Source organism: Typopeltis vanoorti, chromosome 20, assembly GCF_054136105.1.
Source record: "Typopeltis vanoorti isolate ZY-2024b chromosome 20, IOZ_Tvanoo_1.0, whole genome shotgun sequence".
Classification (NCBI taxonomy): domain Eukaryota; kingdom Metazoa; phylum Arthropoda; class Arachnida; order Uropygi; family Thelyphonidae; genus Typopeltis; species Typopeltis vanoorti.
This window is the reverse complement of record NC_143568.1, coordinates 96064844-96088825: the sequence shown is the minus strand read 5'-3', so window position 1 is coordinate 96088825 and position 23982 is coordinate 96064844. Positions and strand designations below refer to the sequence as shown.

General features: G+C 36.3%; 1 protein-coding gene and 1 non-coding gene across 2 annotated transcripts in view; both read left to right on the top strand.

Annotated features, from left to right (window-relative positions):
• LOC150095686 (glyoxalase domain-containing protein 4) overlaps nucleotides 1-23982 on the top strand; it is a 124045-nt gene that overhangs the window by 15135 nt on the left and 84928 nt on the right. Inside the window, exons 2-3 of the mRNA XM_090409981.1 lie at nucleotides 8163-8367; nucleotides 17340-17389. Of these exons, the coding sequence (XP_090266107.1) occupies nucleotides 8278-8367; nucleotides 17340-17389 (140 nt within the window). The 5' untranslated portion in view covers nucleotides 8163-8277. The remainder of the gene's footprint in view (nucleotides 1-8162; nucleotides 8368-17339; nucleotides 17390-23982) is intronic.
• On the top strand, nucleotides 9219-9323 carry LOC150095687 (U6 spliceosomal RNA). The gene has a single exon (XR_016550104.1). It is a non-coding gene; the product is annotated as a U6 spliceosomal RNA (small nuclear RNA).

Below are 23982 nucleotides of genomic sequence, written 5' to 3'. Positions count from 1 at the left end.
TGTGTCGCTGATGATTCTTAGTTCTTGTTTCAGGGCTTGTTAGAGCAAATTGTTGTAGCTCTGTTTTTAAGGGTGTTAATGACTCCATATTTTTGTGATGGGTGGTGGTATGAATTAGCATGTACGTATTGGCCTGTGTGTGTTGGTTTTCGGTAGACCATGAAGGATAGACTGCTTGAAGGAAGACGTGTGACTAGTGTGTCTAGGAACAGGAGCGAATTTTGGTTTTCGATTTCGATGGTAAATTGTATGCATTCGTGTTGTTTGTTCAGGTGGCTAAGGAATGTGTTTAGCATTTATCGCCCATGCGGCTAGATCGTGAACACGTCGTCAACGTATCTAAGCCAGACTGTCGGTCTTAGCATAGCGGAATCAAGAGCCCTTTGCTCAAAGGTTTCCAGGTAGAAGTTAGCGATTGGGGGGGGGGGAATAGTGGTGAGCCCATGGCTGTACCTTCTTTTTGTAGGTAGAATTTGTTTTGCCACACGAAGTAACCGGACTGTAGTACGTGGGCAAAGAGGGCCGTAATGTCAGGCAGAAATTTGTTCTGTAGTAAGAGAATTGTGTCATTGATGGGGACGTTAGTGAAAAGGGCAGAAACGTCGAAACTGACTAATAAGTCGTCTTTGTCGAGTGTTATGTTTTTAATTTTGTTTATAAAGTGTTGTGTGTTTTTTATGTAGGAGGGGGAATGACCTGCCAACTCCTTGAGTGTTGCTGCTAATTTCTTGGCTAAGTGGTAATTGGGACTGTCTATTCCTTCCACGATTGATCGAAGGGGCACATTTTGTTTGTGTATTTTCAGAACCCCATATATTCTGGGGGGGGGGGGGTGTAGTGTGGTTTCAGTTTTTTAACTGTGTCTGGTGGCCAAGAAGTGACGGACTTGAGTAGTTTCTCTGTTTTATCCTTTATCCTTTTTGTTGGGTTATAATTTACCATTTTATATGTGTTGTTATCGGCTACTAGTTGATTCATTTGAAGTACGTATGTTGACCTGTCAAGGACAACAGTGGCATTGCCTTTATCTGCTTTCGTTATTCTTATGTTTGTTTGGCTGTTAATGATTTAATTGCTGCTAATTCTGTTTTTGTGAGGTTGTTCTGTATGGTTTTCTTAGTGTTCAGGACATTACTAGTTTCTAGTCGTATTTTATCTGCTATATTGTTAGGTAGGGACCTGATGCCTCTTTCAATGTGGTAGATAAAATCCAATTTGTTTACCTTTTTAGGTGCTATTGCGTAGTTCAGTCCTTTATTCAGTAGCGTAAGTTCACCGTTGTTCAGGGTGTGGCTTGATAGGTTAATCACATGATTCTTGCTTGTCGGTGGTTGGTCGCTCCTTGTCTCCCTTGTTTGTTCATTGTTGGTGTTTATTGGAGAGGAAGTCCTCTGATTGGATGGATTCCTGTGATTGGCTGCCATATTTTGCCCGTTGTTTCAAACTGTGGAATTTTGTCTTGAGTTTTTCTTTATTCTTTTCCAGGGTATATTTGGCTGAATTGTCAGTAATTCTTTCAAGTACTTGTAGTCTGGATTAATATAGTTCGATAGTTTGGATTGTAATTTTGAAACCAGATTTTGTGTTGTAGCAAGGTTTTGGCAGGCTGTTTGAATCTGTTCTCTAAGCATTCCTTTTCCATGCGGTCATAAACATGGAATGCCTTAGCGGACGTAAATTTCTTTTTTAGCCTGATGTAGATCGGAATAAGGTTATTGTCTCTGCATCTCTTTAAAAAGGCCAGCCGATTGATCAAGAGAGAAATACAAATCTTTAGCTTACCATAGCGATTGCAGTTCTCGTGGGTATCATTTCCATGGATGATCTGAATCCTTTCTTTTAGGCTTATACGGTGATCCGAATGCATTTTTGAAAATTATGGAGACAACTACCGTGTTTGAATAAAAACTTTAGTTTAATATAACTAAAATGTGTGTCACCTGATGGTATCCACAAGAACATGATTATGTTCTAATTAATAATAAATGGAGTTCTTTGCAGAGCACTAGGACGTACAGAGGTGTAGAGATGGGATCTAACTGCTACCTTATTAAGAGCACATTGCGGTTTAAGCTTTGAAAATGTACTTGCTCTGATGCCTAACACTGTCTCAGGTGTTATGAAAGAGCTAGCCTACAAGATTGTGATCTAAAAAGTGTGTGGGATGGCTTTAAGATGGCTGTTCATGAAACTAAGTCTGTTTTAGAAGTTAGAGAGAAGCAAAAGTAGAATTATTTGGGTAGTGAGACAATGCAGTTAATTTCTGAAAGAAGAGAATGTAGGGAGAGTGAACCAGCATCCAAATAATGAGAACAGAGGAAGTTATAGGGAAATTAATAAACAAGCATAGTTGAAAATAGATAAAAAAAACAACAACTAGATAACGACTCCTGTTTTAGCAATATGGCAAAGGATATAGCTAAAGAGAATAATCACAACATACTATGTCAAGTTATTAATAAGATGTAGAAGAAGGAGAATGAAATGAAGTCATTAAAAGATAATCCAGTTGAAGGGCAAGATGCCATCATGATAAGATGGGCAGATCATTTTGATGATTCTTTTAAAAGTATCCTTGGTGATCAGACTAGTTTGGCCGTAAGTAAATTAAAACTTCATAAATCTCCAAGATATGACATTATTACTGATTACTGCTGAAATGCTAAAAGAATGTTGAGAGAATGTAGTGACTTGGTTTACTGAGATCCTGAACATTTTTTATCAAAGTGGTAAAATTCCCAGCGACTTTTCTAGAAGTATAACGATGCCTTTTAAGAAAGGAGATTTGCACGATGTGTGAGAATTACAGGAGAATCAGCCTCTTGTCTATTCCAGGTAAGATATTTACATTATTATATTCAGCAGGATAAAGGACTTGGCTGACAAGCAACTTAGTGATGAGTAAGGTGGATCCAGAAATGGAAGAAGTTGCATAGACCAAATAATTTCAAGGAGACAGATCTTTGAAAGAAATGTTTAGAATTTCAGAAACCTATGATCACATGTTTAGTTGACTTCAAAAAAAGGCTTTTTGATTCATCTGATATGAGGCGTGTATTAAAGCTGATATAAGCATATAGTGAATGGTTAAAATAACTTGAGTAACAACTTTAGTGGCAGATGAGAGAAGGGGAAATACGTATATGCGCAAAGGGCAGGCAATGGGAGGAACTTGGTGAGTTAGAGATTACTATAACTGACCTCGTTGAGTCAGAGGCAGGAGATTCTCCACGTAGAGAGATGAGTGGTATGATAGAGGGCAAGAATAGTGAGAGAAATATGAATAAAATAATGAGAGTGGAGAGTATGGAAAGGTTGAATGATTGTGAAGTTTTTGGAGGTGGTCTCACTTGGGAGGATAAATGGCAAATAAGAGTGGCTGACTTGCAGAGAGAGAGAGAGAGAGAGAGAGATACGTGAGCTGAAAGAGCAGGTGGAATGTCTGGGGAATGAGATGAGAATTGTGAAAGATGAGATTAGACGAATAGAAAAGATGAATACAGGGCAAACCAGAGTAGGAGTGAGAGAGAGAGAGAGAGAGAGAGAGAGAGAGTTATGAATGATAGAAGAGGAGAGAATAGGATAAGTGGAAGAGAGGGAATGAGAGAGAGAGAGGTATGGGAATGATAGAAGAGGAGAGAATAGGAACAGTGGAAGAGAGGGAATGAGAGAGAGTTATGGGAATGATAGAAGAGGAGAGAGGGAATGCGATGAAGCACTGGAGAACCAGGGATAGAGTGATATCAGGAAGGCAGGTAAGTAGGGGAACACAGAGAGAAAGTGTTAGAGGAGAGAGAGTGAGGGATGTATGTGAGCAGTCGAGGAACAGGGTGGTAAGAGGTGTAATGTATGGGGACTCGATGATCTGTGGTGTGCAAGATAGGATGCGCGAGGAGTGTTTGCCTGGAGGAACGATAGAAAGTGTGGCTATGTCAATTAAGAGGGGTGAGAGGGTGGATGAGATGATTATGATGGTTGGAACAAATGACTTGAGAGGTAGTGTAAATTGAGTGGTGAGAGATATGTGAAGAAAGATAGTGTGCATGTTGCCTAGGTATGATAGTGATGAGCTGAGCAGAAGAGCAGTAATATTGAATAACATAATAGCTAGAATGTGTCAAAAGAGGGGATTGGAAAGTGTGGATGCTTAGAGGGCATTTAAGTACCACTTGCGAGAGACCACTTGCATTTGAACGAGGAAGGACGTAGGCATCTGGAGAGATTCCTGTTCTGATTGAGTTCGTGTGTCAGTGCAGGGAAATTAGAATGCCCAAGGTAGATGGTAGCATGGGTGGCCTCTTGTGGGAATGGGTACTTGGGAGAAGGGGGATGACATCAGGTAACACTGGACCAGTAGAGGGGATAATGCTGGTTATAGAAACAGTGGCATTTTTATGCTTTATATTACTGCCAGTAGTACCGGAATAAATGAGAGGAATTGATGGCGCTTTATCATCAGCCTGGCTAAAGATTATTGGGATCACTGAGACGTGGTTGACAGAAGAGGATATAATAACAGGAATAGAAGTAGCAGGGTACAACATTTTTCGGCAGGATAGGAAGGGAAAGCATGGTGATGGAGTACTGCTTATAATAAGTAATGACTTATGTCCTCTAAGAGTGGAGGCTTTGGAAGGCAGTGACACTAATGATTTTGAAAGCATATGGTGTGAGGTAGAGGTGGGCAAGACAGAATATTTAGTTGGGTGTTGCTATAAACCAAGGAGCACAGAGGGTGGAGACCAGAAAATGTTTAGACAGTTGAGCTTGGCAAGTGCAAGAAGAACGATTGTTATGGGAGATTTTAACTACAGCAGTATAAATTGGGGAGATGAAGATGCATGTAGCAATAAGGGAATGGAATTTCTAGAATTCTTGAGGGACAAATGTCTTAGGCAACATGTAATAGAGGGAACAAGAGGTTCAAGAGTTTTGGATTTGGTCATAGCATCAGAAGAATTGATAATAACTGAGATGACATCTCTCCCACCAGTTGGAGAGAGTGACCATGTGGTTTTGACTTAGAAGATGAATAGACATGCAGGAGTATCAAAAAGACAGGAACGTATGTGGAATTATAAGGCAGGTGGGTATAATAGTCTTCGACATCAACTTGGGAAATTTTCATGGAGGGGAGGAATTGGAAAGCTGAAATGTCATTAGTGCTTGAAAAATTGTGAAGGAATACTGTATTTGTTAGCAGCAATACTAAGCTGTATTGCACAAGTGAAGAAGAGGACAATTTGGTGTAAAGAGGATGACAAACAATATTAAACAGGAACTGCATGTGAAAAGAGGCTATGGAAGAGATATAAAGAGACAGGTGAAGAGCAGATGCATGAAGAATATAAGACACAGGCCAGGAGAGTGACTAGTATTGTAAGGAAGGCAAAACTGGAGTATGAGAAGAGATTGGCCCTAAGATCCAAAGAAGATCTTAGCTAATTTTTTAGCTATGTGGTCAGTAGGAGGAGAAATGATTGTGGAAGAATGACATTATGGGATAAAAATGGGAATAGAATGACTGATGCAGAGGACATAGTGGAATTGCTCACTGTTTATAATAAAGTTACAAGAGCAGTCGATGAGAGATAGGCATATACCGCCATTTCACTTGGAACTAATGAAGGCATTTGAAATTTAAGTTGCAGCACATGGATTTGAATGTCAGGTTGATCAACTGGATTCAGGATTGGCTGTTCGATAGGGCAGTTTCAAGGAGGCAGGGGTTACAAGTGGGGTCTCACAGGGCTCAGTACTGGGACCTATATTGTTTAACCTTTATAAAAATGACATTGTCAGTGGATTACAGGGGGATATTCAGTTGTTTGCAGATGATGTGAAGCTGGGAAAGGTTAGTAGTAATAGTGCAGATGTGTTAGCTCTGCAAGAGGATTTGAATGAGCTTGACAGATGGGCAAATGAATGGGGGTATCAGTTTAATGCAGCAAAATGTAAGGTCTGGAGGTTTGGGACACATGGATGGGATGCTGCATGCTTTATTGGAGGAGCTATACTGCAGAAAGTAGGAGAGACAAGAGATTTGGGGTTGATGATTGATAGAAACATGAAATTCAATGGTCATATTGTAAAGGTGGTGAAGGTAACACTCAGGATTGCTGCAATAATGAGAAGGATGCTGACCTGCAGAGATAAAAGAGTTATGATTCCATTGTATAAGACCCTGATCAGACCACACTTAGACTATTGTTCTCAGATTTGGTCCACAGGATATGAAGGGGATAAATTAACTGTGGAAAGGGTACAAAGGCAGATAACAAAGATGGTTTCAGGGCTGTACAATGTTAGTTATGAGGATTGGCTGAGGTAATGTGGACTACAGAGTTTGGTGGATAGAAGGAGGGGTGATATGATCGACTTTTAAACTGTTGAGAGGTGGTTACAGAATTGACACTGGGGAGTTCTTTCGCTTGGTTGAACAGCAGGAAGGAGTGATGACAAGGAGTCATCCCTGGAAAGGAAAACGAGGAAGAGGGTAAGTGGTTTCTTTGCATGGAGGGTGGCTGAACCGTGGAATGCATTGCCTGACAGAGTGGTGAGAGCGAGAATGGTCAATAAGTTTAAGGAGTGCTATGATAGACTTCATGTTTCCTAGGAGGGACCTCTCACAATGAGTCTTGATAGACTGTGTTTCCTAGGAAGAACCTCCTGCGATGAGTCTTTTGACTCCATGAGGTTTGAATAATAATAATAATAATAAACATGAGTAGGTCCTGTCACCTCTTCAATTTAGTCCCAGTAACTGATTTTGTGACGAAGAATACTCTGCAAGAGAAGGATTGGAGATTAAAGTGATTTAAGTGTCTTTGACTCTAGATTATGCTGATTTGGCCTTATTCACAAATAATGTGAAAGAAATCATCATCAGACCTCCATGGAATCAAGAGAGAGAGACTCATTGTGGGAGGTCTCTCTCACACTGCACATCTCATCATATCTTGACTTAAATGCATTCACTATTGCTGCACTCACCACCCTTTCAGGCAGTGCATTCCAATCACCCACCACTCTCCATGCAAAAAACCTACTTTTCAAACCTCTTGCTTATACCCTCCTTATACAGCTCCCAGGGATGAATGAATTTTTTTTTATTGATGAAATTAATGATGCTGGAAGTCAACTAGGTTTAATTATCAATATTGAGAAAACAAAGGTAATGAAAGATGAGTCCTCTTTCTTAAAGGATGTGTTGTAGAGCAAGGCTCTCACTTCACTTGTCTTGGTAGCTGTGTAACTGATATTGGTGAAGTGAGTTGAAGATTAGAGTGTTCAAAAAAATTATGGAATGTTTTGGAAAGACAGCAGAATATCAGTAAAACATAACTTAAAATCTACAATAGTCTGGTTCTTTATGTTTTGTATTATGGAGCTGAGCCATGGATATTGTGTAAGAGTGGTAATCAGAGACATGGTGCTTTTGATCAGCGGCGCTGAAGGAGTATTTTAGGAGTAAGATGGTTTGACTTTGTAAATAATGATGAGATATGTCAGAGGAGTGGTTAGCCACCTCTTAGCACTATCTTATTTAGGGAAAGGCTATGATGGAGCCATGTTGTCAGAATGCAGGACATTCAGTTAGTCAATGAGAGTGTGTTGAGTGATCCAAGTTGTTAGGAAAAGAGGTGGGCTCTGAATGAAATGGATTGACAATATTAAACAAGATCTAAACAGAATTGGCATGAAGTAGTTATGTATGCTCAAGACAAACATCTAGAGTAGAATGATATTTGAACTGATCAGACTTCCATGACTATTGGTCACTTGAGGAACTTGTATAGATGTTTGTATCTATGTACATATGTAGATAGGCACTTGTTCTGCTGCAATCATCCAGATTTCTATTGACCATCTTCTGACCATACCCTCTGAATTATGCAGTGTAGCCACAGTAAAACTTTTATAACTATGCATTTTTGATTAAATGCTATCTGTTTAGCTGCCTTTCCACATTTTAAGGGCTTTTTAGATGGCTTTACAAAGTAATGAGCTTTGTATAAATGAATATACTTAAGGGACACATAAATTACTACATATGTATTTAGGTATATGTGAAATATAAGCATTTATGAACAGCTTTTACATGAATTTTGCATTTCTCTTTCTTTCCAGTGATATCTATTTCTGTTTTAATTTATTTACAGGATTGATCTAGCAACATTTTCAAATTGAAGTTGGATACTACAACCCTTGAGCATGACATAGACTTCCTAATTAATACAGGGATAATATTTGTTACTTATTTGAATATTACAAACCATGGCATCACGTCGGGCACTTCATTTTGTGTTTAAAGTTGGAGACCGAAATCAGACTATTAAATTTTATAAAGATATTCTTGGAATGAAGGTAAGACTAATTTTCACATTTAGAGGAGAAAACATAATAAAAGAGAGGACAACATAGTAAAAGAAGAACATGTATGTACTGATTGCAAGATATTAATTATATCATCTCATTGTATTAACAGTCTTACTCATCAGTCCAAGTTCTAATTCATTTCTTACCTACAATAGTCTTAATATTAATTAAACAATATGCACTATACTTTGCTTTTATTGAGTAAGAAGTGATAGGAGTTTTATTTAATGTAATCTGTGGCTGTTGGTGTTAATTATCCTGCTGTTTTCTTGTGAGGTCATAGCAGTTGTACATGTTTCTGATAGCAACTGTTATTTAAATACATGCTTTTGCACATTCATATTTTAATCATTTCCCCATATTGCAGTTTCTGCATTATGGAAAATATAATTCTCTAATATGCAATTCTATTATTTTTTTAAATCAAGGTAAAAAATAATTTCTGATAATTTCATCATTGTTTAAAATAAAACATCAAGAATGAAAGTTTGTTCCACTGCAGTATTCACAGTAAACTAAAATGTAAATCTATTATATGGTATTTTTAACACAGTTAAAATTTTCAAGCTGTGATCCATATTTGAGTTCACTCATGGTCGAATGGAATAGTAATCTCAGCTGTGTTCTCTATTGTTAATAATGAGTAAAGGGGGGAAGAACATTTTATTGGCTTACTGTTGGGTTTCAGAGTTGTCTGAGCTAGTGATACTGAAAGCAAGAAATACATATTTCTTTACAACATAGCTCTAATTCTAAATACAAATATTAGATAAACTAAACTGCATAAAAGGACAAGGATTGCATTTTATATTCCTTGTCATTTTATTTTATAATTATAGTTTATCTTATAATTAAATAAAATAAGCTTCATACTGTAACAGAGAAGATTAGCATGGCCCCTGCGCAAGGATGACACGCAAAATCGTGAAGCGTTCCACATTTTTTTTTAGTGCTAAATTGTTTCTCAGAATATGAGTGTACTTCAGTGGTTGTTTTTTGATAATTAGTTGCTGTCGCGATATAATATATTTTGGTTACCGTCAGAATCGAATGCACAACGGTGAAAGACAAAACGAAGCTAAGTTTTTATTACTGTATTTAGTTATATTTCATTTTATTTAATTATATTTAGTACTTAAATGTTTTTTTGCTTATAATTGTTTGTACTTTTTTTTTTCTTATTTATTTAATGGAATTTATTAATTGAATAATTATTAAAGATTACGCTACTCGGCAGTAAGGAATGATGGCGGATTCATCAGCAGTCGCAGGTGGCGTATCGCCAAGTCCTCTGCCATTTAAGAACTCAATTATAAGCAATATCATAAGGGACTTTGTGGCATGCAATACTTGCGGCATGTATGCGTCTCGGGAATTAGATATGTGGCTTGTGAAAGAGAGCGGAGAGCATATGTGCGCAAAATGCAGGCAGTTGGAGGAAATAAGTGCATTAGAAATATCGATATCCAACTTTGTTGCTCCAGGAACGGGGAATAAATGTAGGAAGACAAGTAGTGTGATAGGAGAGAATGAAAAAATATATATATGAATGAGAAAATAATAGTTGATAGTGTGGAAGGTGTGAGTGACTGTGAAAGTTTAGGAGATGGTTTTGTTTGGGAGAGTGAATTTAGATTAAGAGTGACTGACCTGCAGAGGGAGATAGATGAGTTGAAAGAGGAGGTGGAATGTCTTGTGAATGAGAGCAGAAGTATGAAAGATGAGATTAGGAGAATGGAAGAGATAAATGCAAGGCGAATCAGAGTAGGTGAGAGAGAGAACTTAGGGAGTATGAGTGAGAGGTATGGGGGGTGCTAGAAGAGGAGAGAATGGAAACAGTAGAAGAGAGGGAATAAGAGTGGGGTATGGGAATGCTAGCAGACGAGAGGATGGAAACAGTAGGAGAGACGGAATGAGAGAGAGATATGGAAGTGCTAGAAGAGGAGAGAATTGAATGAGAGAGAGGTATGGGAATGCTAGAAGACGAGAGGATAGAAACAGTAGGAGAGACAGACTGAGAGAGGGATATGGAAGTGCTAGAAGTGGAGAAAATGGAAACAGTAGGAGAGAGGGATATGGAAGTGCTAGAAGTGGAGAAAATGGAAACAGTAGGAGAGAGGGAATGAGAGAGATGTATGGGAGTGCTATAAGAGGAGAGAATGGAAACAGTAGGAGAGAGAAGTGTGGTAATGCTAGAAGAGAGAATAGCAGTAGAGGAGAGGGAATGGTAAGAGGTATAATGTATGGAGACTCAATGATCCATGGTGTTCAAGATAGGATGCGTGAGGAGTGTTTGCCAGGAGAAACAATAGAAAGAGTGGCTATGGCAATTAAGAGAGGTGAAAGGGGTGGATGAGATGATTGTGATGGTAGGCACGAATGACTTGAGTGGTAATGTAAGTCGGGCAGCGAGAGATATGAGATTTTTGCTTGAGACTGTACGGAAGAAGACAGAGAGAGGAAAAATAGTGTGCGTGTTACCTAGGTATGATAATGATGAGCTGAGCTGAAGAGCGGTGATATTGAATGGCATAATAGCGAGAATGTGTGACAAGAGAGGACTGGTATATGTGGATGCTTGGATTGCATTTGAGGAAAGAGAGGAATTGTATGCGAGAGACCGTTTACATTTGAATGAGGAAGGACGTAGGCATCTGGAGAGATTGCTGTTCTGAACGAGTCAGTGTGTCCCAGGGAGGATGATAGCAGGGGTGGCCTCTTGTGGGAATGGATACTTGGGAGAAGGGAGACGATGTCAGATAACACTGTGCCCAGTGGAGTCTAGAAGGGATAATGCTGGGTATAGAAACAATGGCATTTAAAAATCCAACAATTGTTGCCATTCTCATGATTTTAAACCATAACTTGTATTCTTTTCTGAAATGGTAACAGTTCTGTCTCAACTTTTTTGAAGTTGTACTTGTTAAAAACCCAACTGTTCCATTTGAAGGAATCCCTACTTGCCTCTGTCAAAGATCAAACTCTGGAACTAACTTGAAACAAAGAGGTCTCCATAGGCAAGAATTACGAAGAAATATTGGCATATGACTACACAATAAATAAAAATACAGTATTTTTCTAGTGATTTTCTTACTTGACTACTTGTATAATAACTAAAACACTTTTTTTGAATGTTAGTCACGTGGGTTTTAATTTATTGTCCTACATGTTTCGCTGATATTTGCTATCAGCATCTCCAGGGAATATAATTGGTAAGCTATATGAAGGTAACAGACTAGGTTTTAACTGACAGTTCTAATTCATACAAAATTAGTATTGTGCGAGACAATGCGCCTGTCTCGTGAACATGATTTATTTGTTACGAGACAATGTAATTGGCGTGAAAGTTCATTTCTTTGATGTTTAGTGATCTGATTAAAGCTTTCCAAATTTCCGGTAGGATTAGACCTTGATTCTTATTTCGGTTTTCTGCTGAACGGGCGACCGTAGCAGCCTCCTTGAAGGTTCTGGAATGGTAGTTCTCTTCTATATAGGGCATATGACTCTTATCCCACTCAATGAGATGGTTGGTAGAGGCAAAGTGGCAAGAAAGGCCTGAAATATCTTGGCTGTTGTTTCTGACATATCCGGTGTTCTTTCTGTATCGTTTCGAAGCTTCTAGAGGTCTGACCAATGTAACTAACACCACAGGAGCAAGGTATATTATATACTCCAGAGTACTTGTAGAATGGATGAGGGTCTTTCGGTGATCTTAAAAATTTCCGAATAGTATTGACTGGCTTGAATGCTACTCTGATATTGTGTGGTTTTAGAAGGATAGCCAATTTTTTGGAAATACTGCTGACAAATGGAATAGTTATAGTACTGATGTATTGGGTGTCATCACGTTGTCTTTGTGGTATATCCGAAAAGAGGATATTGTTGCAGAGTCTTTTAGAATAACCATTTAAGGATAGCTCTCTGGATATTGTAGTTAATTCTTTTTGTAAGTCATCTTGATCTGTTGTGTAATGTATAGCTCTTTTCTTAAGCATATGGATAATGCTAAGTTTCTGGGATATATGATGAGACGAGTTGAAATGGAGGTAACGTCCAGTATTCGTAGGTTTTCTATACACAGACAGGTTGATACTGTTATTGGTTTTTTTTTTTTTTTTTTTAATTTATATTAGGATGTCTAGAAATGGAAGTTTTTCATCTTTTTCAATTTCTAATGTGAATTTGATGGTATGGTAGAAACTATTGATTTGGTTGAGTTAATCCATTAGTTCTTCTTTTGTATGATTCCAAATGATAAAGATGTCATCAACATATCTGTACCAAGTTTTCGGTTTTGGAGTAATTTGGGATAAGATTTTATCATCTAAGTCTTCCATGAATAAGTCAGCACAAGAAGGAGAGAGGGGGCTACCCATGGCTAATACAGTAAGTTGTTTGTAGACTGTTTTTTGCCAAATGAAATAGTTCAAAGTTAAACAATGATTGAACAAAGTAGTGATGTTTCTTGGGGACAAGTTGTCTAAGATGTTGATGACTTCCACAACTGGAATGTTTGTAAACAGAGATGTGACATCAAGGCTTGCTAGTATATCATCTTCAGATATAGGGATATTTTTTAATTTTTCAATATAAAATGTGGCGAGTTTTTAATATAAGTATCTGAGTTGTGAATGTGTTGTTGTAAAATCTTAGGTATTTAGACAGTTGGTAAGTAGGAGAATAGATTCTATCAACTATTGGACGTAATGGTATACCTTCTTTATGTATTTTAGGAACACCATACAATCTTGGAGTCAACAGGTGCATGGATTTTAGCTTTCTTATCAAGTCTATAGGCAAGTTAATCATTCCACATAATAGTTCATTGGTGTCGTTATGGTTTTTGTGCATAGGATCTGTACTGAGGACATCATAGACAGACATGTCTGATAAGCTGACAAAGGCAACAATACTGTTATCTTAAATACAAAAGATTATGAAGAAAAAATTAAAAAACTATTATCTAACTAATATTTGGAGTAATTTGGGATAAGATTTTATCCTCTAAGTCTTCCATGAATAAGTCAGCACAAGAAGGAGAGAGGGTATTTCCAAAAAATTGGCTATCCTTCTAAAACCACACAATATTAGAGTAGCATTCAAGCCAGTCAATACTATTCGGAAATTTTTAAGATGACCGAAAGACCCTCATCCATTCTACAAGTACTCTGAAGTATATAATATACCTTGCTCCTGTGGTATTAGTTACGTTGGTCAGACCTCTAGAATTTTTGAAACGAGACAGAAAGAACACAGGATATGTCAAAAACAACAGCCAAGATATTTCAGGCCTTTCTTGCCACTTTGCCTCTATGTAAATTCCATAAAATTTTTAAAATGAATTATGTCCAATAGTTGATGGAATCTATTCTCCTACTCACCAACTGTCTAAATACCTAGCCAAGATTTTACAACAACACATTCACAACTCAGATACTTATATTAAAAACTTTCAACATTTTATTGAAAAATTAAAAAATATCCCTATATCTGAAGATGATATACTAGCAAGCCTCAATGTCACATCTCTGTTTACAAACAGTCTAGTTGTGGAAGTCATCAACATCTTAGACAACTTGTTCCCAAGAAACATCACTACTTTGTTCAATCATTGTTTAACTTCGAACTATTTCATTTGGCAAAAAACAGTCTACAAACAACTTACCGGATTAGCCATGGGTAGCCCCCTCTCTCCTTCTTGTGCTGACTTATTCATGGAAGACCTAGAGGATAAAATCTTACCCCAAATTACTCCAAAACCGAAAACTTGGTACCGATATGTTGATGACATCTTTATCATTTGGAATCATACAAAAGAACTAATGGATTATCTCAACCAAATCAATAGTTTCCACCATACCATCAAATTCACATTAGAAATTGAAAAAGATGAAAAACTTCCATTTCTAGACATCCTAAAAAAAAAAAAAGTATCAACCTGTCTGTGTATAGAAAACTTACGAATACTGGACGTTACCTCCATTTCAACTCGTCTCATCATATATCCCAGAAACTTAGCATTATCCATATGCTTAAGAAAAGAGCTATACATTACACAAACAGACCAAGATGACTTACAAAAAGAATTAACTACAATATCCAGCGAGCTATCCTTAAATGGTTATCCTAAAAGACTCTGCAACAATATCCTCTTTTCGGATATACCACAAAGACAACGTGATGACACCCAATACATCAGTACTATAACTATTCCATTTGTCAGCAGTATTTCCAAAAAATTGGCTATCCTTCTAAAACCACACAATATTAGAGTAGCATTCAAGCCAGTCAATACTATTCAGAAATTTTTAAGATCACCGAAAGACTCTCATCCATTCTACAAGTACTCTGGAGTATATAATATACCTTGCTCCTGTGGTTTTAGTTACATTGGTCAGGCCTCTAGAAGCTTCGAAAAGAGACAGAAAGAACACAGGATATGTCAAAAACAACAGCCAAGATATTTCAGGCCTTTCTTGGCACTTTGCCTCTACCAACCATCTCATTGAGTGGGTTAAGAGTCATATGCCCTATATAGAAGAGAACTACCATTCCAGAACCTTCAAGGAGGCTGCTATGGTCACCCGTTCAACAGGAAACCGAAATAAGAATCAAGGTCTAATCCTACCGGAAATTTGGAAAGCGTTAATCAGATCACTAAACATCAAAGAAATGAACTTTCACGCCAATTACATTATGTCTCATAACAAGTAAATCATGTTCCCGAGACATGCGCATTGTCTCGCACAATACTAATTTTGTATGAATTAGAACTGTCAGTTAAAACCTAGTCTGTTACCCTCATATAGCTTACCAATTGTATTCCCTGAAGATGTTGATAGCAAAAATCGGCAAAACATGTAGGACAATAAATTAAAACCCACTTGACTAACATTCAAAAAAAGTGTTTTAGTTATTATACATTATTTTTGTTAATTGTAATTACACAACTTAAAATAAAAGAAGTTTGGCTTCATAATATTTCTTTTAATTATCTCTATCTTTGCTGATAGTAGTGATAATCTTGGACTGGAAAGATCTTAGTTTGAATGCCATCTAAGATGTAAGCAGCTTTTAAAAGTATGTTTCGGCTTTAGGTGAGTTAACCAGTCTGATGTGAAAGAAACTTTTTTCCTGAAAACTTTTTTTTTCTTTTTTCAAAACAAACTGACCAGAGCAGGGGTCGCCAAAATCATTTGCCCGTCGACCCCTTGAAGCATTTCTTGACTTTTTATCAACCCTCTATATTTTACTATTACGTAATTATAATAGGACAAGCAAAAAAAGACGCTTATATGAGTTTTTGGATTGTTTATTTTATAGTTATTACAGTGTTTACTGTATGTATAATATAGTATATATTATTATATTACTACTACTACTACTACTATTACTATCACTAGTAATATCACTGGTATTACTAGTGATATTAATAAACTAGTGGTATTAATATCACTGGTATTACTACCAGCGCTGCTCAACTCTTCAACATAGAGAGGTTTAGATCGTGAATGAATAACATTTGAATTATAATATGTATGATGATGAATTTTAGTACATTAACGCTCACTCGTATGTCGATGCGCAAAAATGAGACCAGGATCGAATACTCGTAAGTATCAGTAAATAAGAACCATGCACATGTTGCAATCTCGCACCCACTGCGCCGGCTGGCAGGAACAACCAACATCCGTTTATTGGTAAATACGTCATTTTGGCCTACTTGATTGGCCTCAGTAACTATTTTCATGACCTTACTCCATCTTACAGGTCCTATTCATGGACCTGTAAGATGATGGTACTGATCCCACAATTCACTCTTAATTGCGTTGTCATTACCTCAGTGTCTTTTGTCATGGAGGTAATCCAAGTTAACTGAATTAAATATTACCCATACAATGATGTCTTATATTTTTCTGTCGACCCCGATCGACCCCTAACAATGTTATATCAACCCCTTTGGTGACCACTGGACCAGAGAATACAGAGTTCACAGATATAGTAGACAGTATAGATTGGATTAACTACCCTGTTACAGCATTAATTTGTTTTATATGTAGCTGTTACATCATCATAACACTAATTATGGGTATAGACCATATTGGTCTGTTCTGGTCAGTCTCATTATCCATCCAATATCCTTTTTTGAGGTCTACCCTGCCTTCTCTTTCCAGTTGGCTTATATTTTACTATTTGTTTAGGATGTCAGGTGTTGGCCATTCGGTTTACATGTTCATGTATTGTTTACATGTAGCTGTTACTTTGGTTACAATAGGCTTTTTTTTGAGCCTGACACATTAAGAAGATGAAGTAATTAAAAAAAAAAAACTAAATAAATTAGACATGCATATCTACTCAAGTTCTTAGAATACATAAAAAAGGACAGAATAGGAGAAGGAAGAGTGATGTGACATTGTTACAATTTATTTATCTTGTAAGTTTGTATTATGAGTAATACCTTCTTCTTAAAAAGCTGAATATAATAATAGATTAAATTGTTTCATTTTTATTTTTTAAAAAACATCTGTTATTCGATCAGTTGAGCTACTATCTCACTGCCAGCAAAGGTTGGTCGATTGGTAGAGCCTCTGCTACTAATGGCTCAGTTAAGTAAGTTTGAGCGCGGTTAGTAGTTGGAAGAGGACCAATCATTCGATGCTGTTGGCACACTCTCCCTTGATGAGTCTTTGGACTCCCTGGAGATGTCAAATAATAATAACAACACAAAAATGTTTTATAGTCAGTTTGTCTAAAACAAGTGATATCAGTGAGTAAATATGTCTTATATTACTATGCATAATTTCATGAATGACCTTTCAAAGAGTCCTTGAACTTTAAGACGTGATTAGAAGTAATAAGATATAAGTGATAAGATGTGATAAGTAGTTTAATTACTGACATAATTAAATCAGACAGAAGTGTATGATGGAACAAGTTTTTATTTTTTTTTTTATTTTTAGATACTGAGACATGAGGAGTTTGAAGAAGGATGCAAAGCATCATGCAATGGGTAAAAACAATTAACTTTTCACTACTAAATTTATTCCCTTTCATTAAAGAATAAAACAACTTTTATTAAAAATCATCATCATCATAACACTAATTATTATGGGTATAGACCATATTGGTCTGTTCTGGTCTCATTATCCATCCAATATCCTTCTTTGAGGTCTACCCTGCCTTCTCTTTCCAATTGACTTATATTTTAGTATTTGTTTAGGATGTTGGGTGTTGGCCATTCAGTTTACATATTCAATCCATTTTTGTTTATAATTGTTTAGTTTTTCTTCTATTGATTTTGTTTTTAGTTCTTTTAAAATGTCTTCATTCCTTTTTTGATCTAATAATGTGTAGTTTGCAATTCTTCTCATGAATCTCATTTCACTTGTTTTTATTCTTTGTTTATCTTGTTTGTTTATTGCCCAAATTTCACTACCATATAATAATAATGTGAGCACTGCTGAAGTATTGTATATTTTCAAGTGTGTTTCTTTTTGTACTATATAAAAATGACTTTACTATATTAAGGAAATAACAGTTATCTTAATTTAAGGAAACATCATTAAATGTACAGTATCATCTTTGTGCATTTGATAGGTAGTGCTTCATGATAGTCATTCTAATATTGAATATTTATTGGTCTAATATTATTCACAGATAATAGTTATTATTATGACTACTCCAAGGAGTCCTTAGACCCATCAAGGGAGACCCTAAACATCATGTCAGGAACTATCCAACATTTGCATAGATACTGTGCAAATGTTGGATACAACAGACTCTGGCAACCTATTCCACTCATTCACTACTCTCCAAGCAAAAAATCTAGTTCTAATACCCTTGCTAATTACACTATTACTCAGTTTCCATGGATGGCCCCTAGTTCTCTCACCACCAGACCTGTTCTGAAAAGTTTCCTCTGAATTAATCTTGTAAAAACCCCTCAGTAATTTGTATGTCTCAATCACTTCTTTTCCACCTATTAACCAGTTTCTATAACCCACAAATCTTCAACCTGTTCTTGTAAGGTTCATTCCATAGACCATAGAAATTTTATCTAATACAAGCATGAAAACTGTCCAGAACAGATTTTTATATATCAGAAATATTCACATGAAAAGAAAGAGTTAGATTTATTCTGCTATTCCTTAAAAAAGAGGATATACCTCTATACTGATAGATTAGAACACCAATACACCCACCATATTTGTCATTGTCATTCTGATAGATTTTATCACTGTATTAAAATTTTGTTAATAGTTGAGAGTATACTACTAGATAATAAAAAAGCATTCATCGCTATTTTCAGAAATATCCTGCATAAGCCACTGATAAAATGGGGGTTATATCAATAGTATAAGCAGGATTTTCTGTGAAGGGTATGTATGTGGGTGGGTGAAATGCATTAAATAATTTTTGCAAAGAGATGTTCTGGAAGTTATATCCTTACTGTTAAAGAGTCAGATCATTTAAATAGTATACATATTCATAAATTATATGTCATACTTTGATGAGCAGGGACAAGCAGGTTATTGTTTCTCTTTATTGAGCCTTGATAAGACCCCCATCTTGACTACTGTATGTAGATCTGGGCTCCAGGGTTTCTTGGTGATGAGGAGAGGATCCAGAGGAGAGTGACCAAGATCCTCTCCTCATCACCAAGAAACCCTGGAACCCAGATCTACATACAGTAGTCAAGATGGGGGTCTTATCAAGGCTCATTAAAGAAAAACAATAACCTACTTGTCTCTGTCATCTTTTTTAAGGAATAGCAGAATAAATCTAACTCTTTCTTTTCATGTGAATATTTCTGATATATAAAAATATCTGTTCTGGACAGTTTTCATGCTTGTATTAGATAAAATTTCCTATTTATAAACCAGGGTGAGGCATATGAGTATATTTTGCATGGAGAATGGTAGGTCAATGGAATGCATTGGTAGAAAGTGTTGTGAATGCTAGCACTGTGAACAAGTTTAAGGTTTAGTGTGATGCGAGTTACCAACTGAGTGAGACCTCCTACAGTATCCTATCATCACTTCCATTGGGATTTGCTATGATTTTGCTATGCCTGTTCTTAAAAAATTGAAGTTTTTTAAGTTATATAATAGTTACATGCTGCTTGTTTAGGCACTAGTAAGTGATCTTAGGAGCATGTTCTGAAAATAGAAACATTCACAAGAGCTTTCTTAAAAGAAATGAGTTTTTTTTTTTCTTCTTTCATCTGTTTTTTAATTCTACATGATGTCATCTGTCATATTACATACTGCTACATCCTTACACTACCTTTTCCTATGGCATTTCTTTTAACACGTGCATTCCACTTTATTATACCATTCTGTAGCTCCAAGCAGGAGTCCTGTCAGGAATCCTCATATGGTTATTCTCACTATCTTAAAAGAGATTTCACATCCCATTCACAGTCACACCCGCTGATGATATCCCTCTCCCTACTCCTTATGTATTGAAAAATTCCTTTTGTGCCAATCATGGCTTCTCTCCTCTGTCTGTTAACTAAACTCTGCAACATTGAGCATTCTACAGGCCTCTCATAGTTTTGTCACTCATCTCTGAATCCTCTTCACCATCCCCTGATCCTCAAGAAACTCAAGTGACCTAATCTGTACAAAGTAGTCAAGATGGAACCTTATAAAGAGGATAATAACCTCTTCATCTTTACTTGTCAATGTGTTCTTAAATAAAAATCTATCACTAATTTGATTATGTTTTCACATGGCTTGAAATACTAATTGTAGTCAACTATTCAAATAACCAATAAATTATTAATGCACAATTTCAGCGAAAGAAAGTGTAATGCTGAAACAATTCTCTTCCAATAGCGTATTCAAAAATTCTCTCTTCAAAAGGACAACATTTATCTCACTGAAATTTAGAATGATTATTCTATACATTATATTAGTAGCTGAGGATATCTATAATATCTATATATATTATATATATCTATTATATATAATAAGAACATCTATTTCACTGGAAAAGGAGTAATGATTACCTTGATGGACCTGTGATTTCAGTCAGGATTTCTCCATGACTGCAGGTCATAAAGAGTCCAACTATTCTTCTCTTGGACCTTTGCTCTCCATTTTCTTCCAGGTTTCCTTTTGGTTTCTCTTGGATGTCAATTTGTTACTCTGACTGTTCATCTGTTGTCTCTCATTCTGGCGAGATGTCCGGCCCATCTATTTTTGCTGTTGTAGATTGCTTTTATTACATCTTTGATTTCAGACCTCTTCCTGATTTCTGTGTGTCTTACGTGGTCTATTTTATTTATATTGCACATTCTTCTTTCTATTGCACATTGAGTTGTTATTAAGCTTTGTTCTTCTTTTAAAGTTGTGTTCCATGTTTTGGTTGGTGATTGTTGATTTTATTTTGTCGAAGGCTATCCAAGCAGCTCTTTTTATCCTTGCTATTTCATTTGATATGTCGTTATTCATTTTTATGGACTATCCAAGGTAGATGTAATCTTCAACTTTTTCGATGGTGTGGGATTCTAGAGTGATTGTGTAATCTTTACAATATTCATTTTTCATCCATCTTGTTTTGTCTGGATGTATTTCCAATCCAATTTTTTGGCAGTTTCTGCTTATGTCATTCAGCATTGATCCTAATAGTTTGGGGAAGTGAGATATTAATACCACATCGTCAGCGAATAATAGGATATTTAACATTTCATCACCAATGTTTATTCCACCTTTCATGTCAGTTTTTCTAATGATGCTGTCCAGAGTAGATGTGAAGAGATTAGGTGATAAGACATCGCTCTGACGTACTCCTCTATTTAAGTTAATTTTAATTGGGTGATTGAAAAGAGTGATATTTGTTGTGCCTTCTCTGTAGATATCTTTTATGAGTTGAATATATGCTATTTCTACTCCTTGTTCTATAAAGCTTGGAATACTGCATTATGTTCAAATTTATAAAAAGAAGACAAAGTGGAATCTGGTATTCTTTGTATCTTTTTGTTAGTTGAGTAATAGTTTGAATGTAGTCTATTGTCAAATCCTTTTTTGAAACTGGCCTGCTCTTTGCAGCTATTTTCAATGATGAAGGTTTGTATTCTGTTTAGGATGACTCTGGCGAATATTTTATACACTCTGTCCAAAAAAAAGAAACCAAACTTTTCATAAATAGAAGAAACCAGTGGCACCACCTGTTGTATCTTTTTGTTGTTGAAAGCAGCAGCCTTCATTAGTGTTGTGTCAACTGTTTATGACATTTGTTTCATTAGAAGCTGAGTTATGGTGCCAAGAGTGACAGTGTGTTTTGACGAACGGTCGGAAAATGAGTTTCAAACATAGAGCTGTGATTGACTTTTGTGTTAAACTTGGTGAAAGTTTTACCAAAATGCATTGAATGCTTCAAAAAGCATACGAATGCTTATCCCTTACTCAAGTTTATGAGTGGTTTAAGCGATTTCAAAGTGGTCGTGAAGTGCTTGAGGATGACGAAAAGCCATGCCATCCAAAAACTGGACTGAGCGAAGTTAACATCCAAAAAATGCATGATTTCATCAAAGAAAACCTGGAATCATCCGTGAGATTGATTGAAGATGAATTGGGGATTCCAAAATCACCTGTGCATAACATTTTGACCAAGAGTTTGGGCTCTCGTAAGTTGAATTTGCAATTTGTTTTCCACAAGTTGACCGATGACCAAAAAATGTATCGAACTGAACACTGCACCTTATTAAAACCACTCGTAAGGGCTCAAACTTCCTCGAAACGATTGTTACTAGTGAGGAAACATAGTGTTTTGAGTATGAGCCCAAAACAAAGCGCCAGAGTGCTAAATGGAGACCACCAGAAGAGGAGCATCCGAAGAAAAGTCTCTTGGAGAAGCCAAAAGTAAAGACAATGCTGATTTGTTTGTACGATTCCAAGGGCATTATCCACAAGGAATTCATTCTGCCTGGTCAAACGGTCAATGATGAGTTTTATCTCGAAGTTTTGAAGCGATTGATAGCGAGAATTCGTTGTGTACGGCATGAATATCATGATGCAGGCTGCTGGTCACTTTTGCACGTAATGCACCATCTCATCGTTCGAGCATTGCTAGACAGTTTTTGAGCAAAAACCAAATTTGTGTGTGGGATCACTCACCGTATTCACCTGATTCAGCATCCTGTGACTTTTTTCTCTTCCCCCAACTTCATTTGCCGATGAAGGGAAAGTGATACAACACAATTGAAAACCTTCAAGAGGCAGTAACGACGACCCTCAACTGTATCCCAAAAAACGATATAAAAAAACTCATTTAACAAATTAATTGACCGTGCCAAATGCTGTATCGAAGCTGAGAGAGAGTATATTGATTGAAATAAATGATTTGAATAATTATAATTGGCCTGTGTTTTATTTTCTATCAAAAGTTCAGTTTCTTTTTGGACAGAGGATGATATGTGTGTGATAATAGACAGATGGATCTGTAATTATTTATATCTCCCTTATTACCTTTTTTATGCAGAATTATAGTCTTTGATGTTTTTCATTCAGGAGGTGCTTTCCTTAATTGTATATGTCAAATAAATTTTTCTGTTAGAGCTTTAAAGAGTACTTGTCTACCCATTTTTAATTCATTGGATTTTATACCATCAATTCCTGGTCATTTTTCATATGGTGGATAGCCAATTTTTACTTCTTCAGGTAGGATAGATGATATTTCCAAATTTTCATCTGGCACTGTGACTACCTGTTTAGATGAGTAAAGGTTCTCATAAAACGATTTTATTATTTTTTCCATCTCACCTCTATTTGTGGATCTGTTTCCTTGATTGTCTATGAAGGCTGATGGTAGTGGTTGCTTCAGACTTATTTCTTTTTTTACTTTTTTTTAGGCTACTATGGAGCCTAACTGCTTCTGCAAATTTTGTCATTATATATATGTATATATATATATATATATATATATATATATATATTATAGCCATCTTTGATGTTCTGCCTCAGTTGTTTACAGATAATTTTACATTCTAAATGATCTTTTCCTGTATCTTTCAGTACTCTTCTTTTCTTCAATAGTTCTATCATTCTTGCTGATAGACGTTCCCTGGTCTTAGGAGGAAGTTCATAGGAGGCTCTTTCTTGACACTTCAATAAATGATTATTAAAGTTTGTTAAACCTTCGTCGATGTTGTTTTTTAATTTCCAGTCGGTTTCTTCCACGTTTTTTCTAAATTCTTCTGGATTTATATGTTTTGAGCGTTTTTTATGGTTGAACTGTGCTCGTATGAGTTCTTCATTTTTTTCTTTTTATGTATTTTGAGGGTGGCTCTTATTGGGTGATGGGCTGAATGAATATCACGGTAAGCTTTTCCAATGACTTCAACATTTTTTATTATTCTTTTGCAATTTGTTAGAATATAATCAATTTCATTTCTTGTCTCTCCATTTGGGGATTGCCAAGTCCATCTTTTTCCAGTTCTCTTTTTAAAGAAACTATTCATAATGTAAAACCTTTCTGCTTCAACAAATTCTGCCAGGAGTTCACCTCATTCATTTCTTTCCCCTTTCCCCCATGGTCTAATGTATTTTTCTTCAATAGATCCTGTATCAATCTTTGCATTGAAATCTCCACACACTA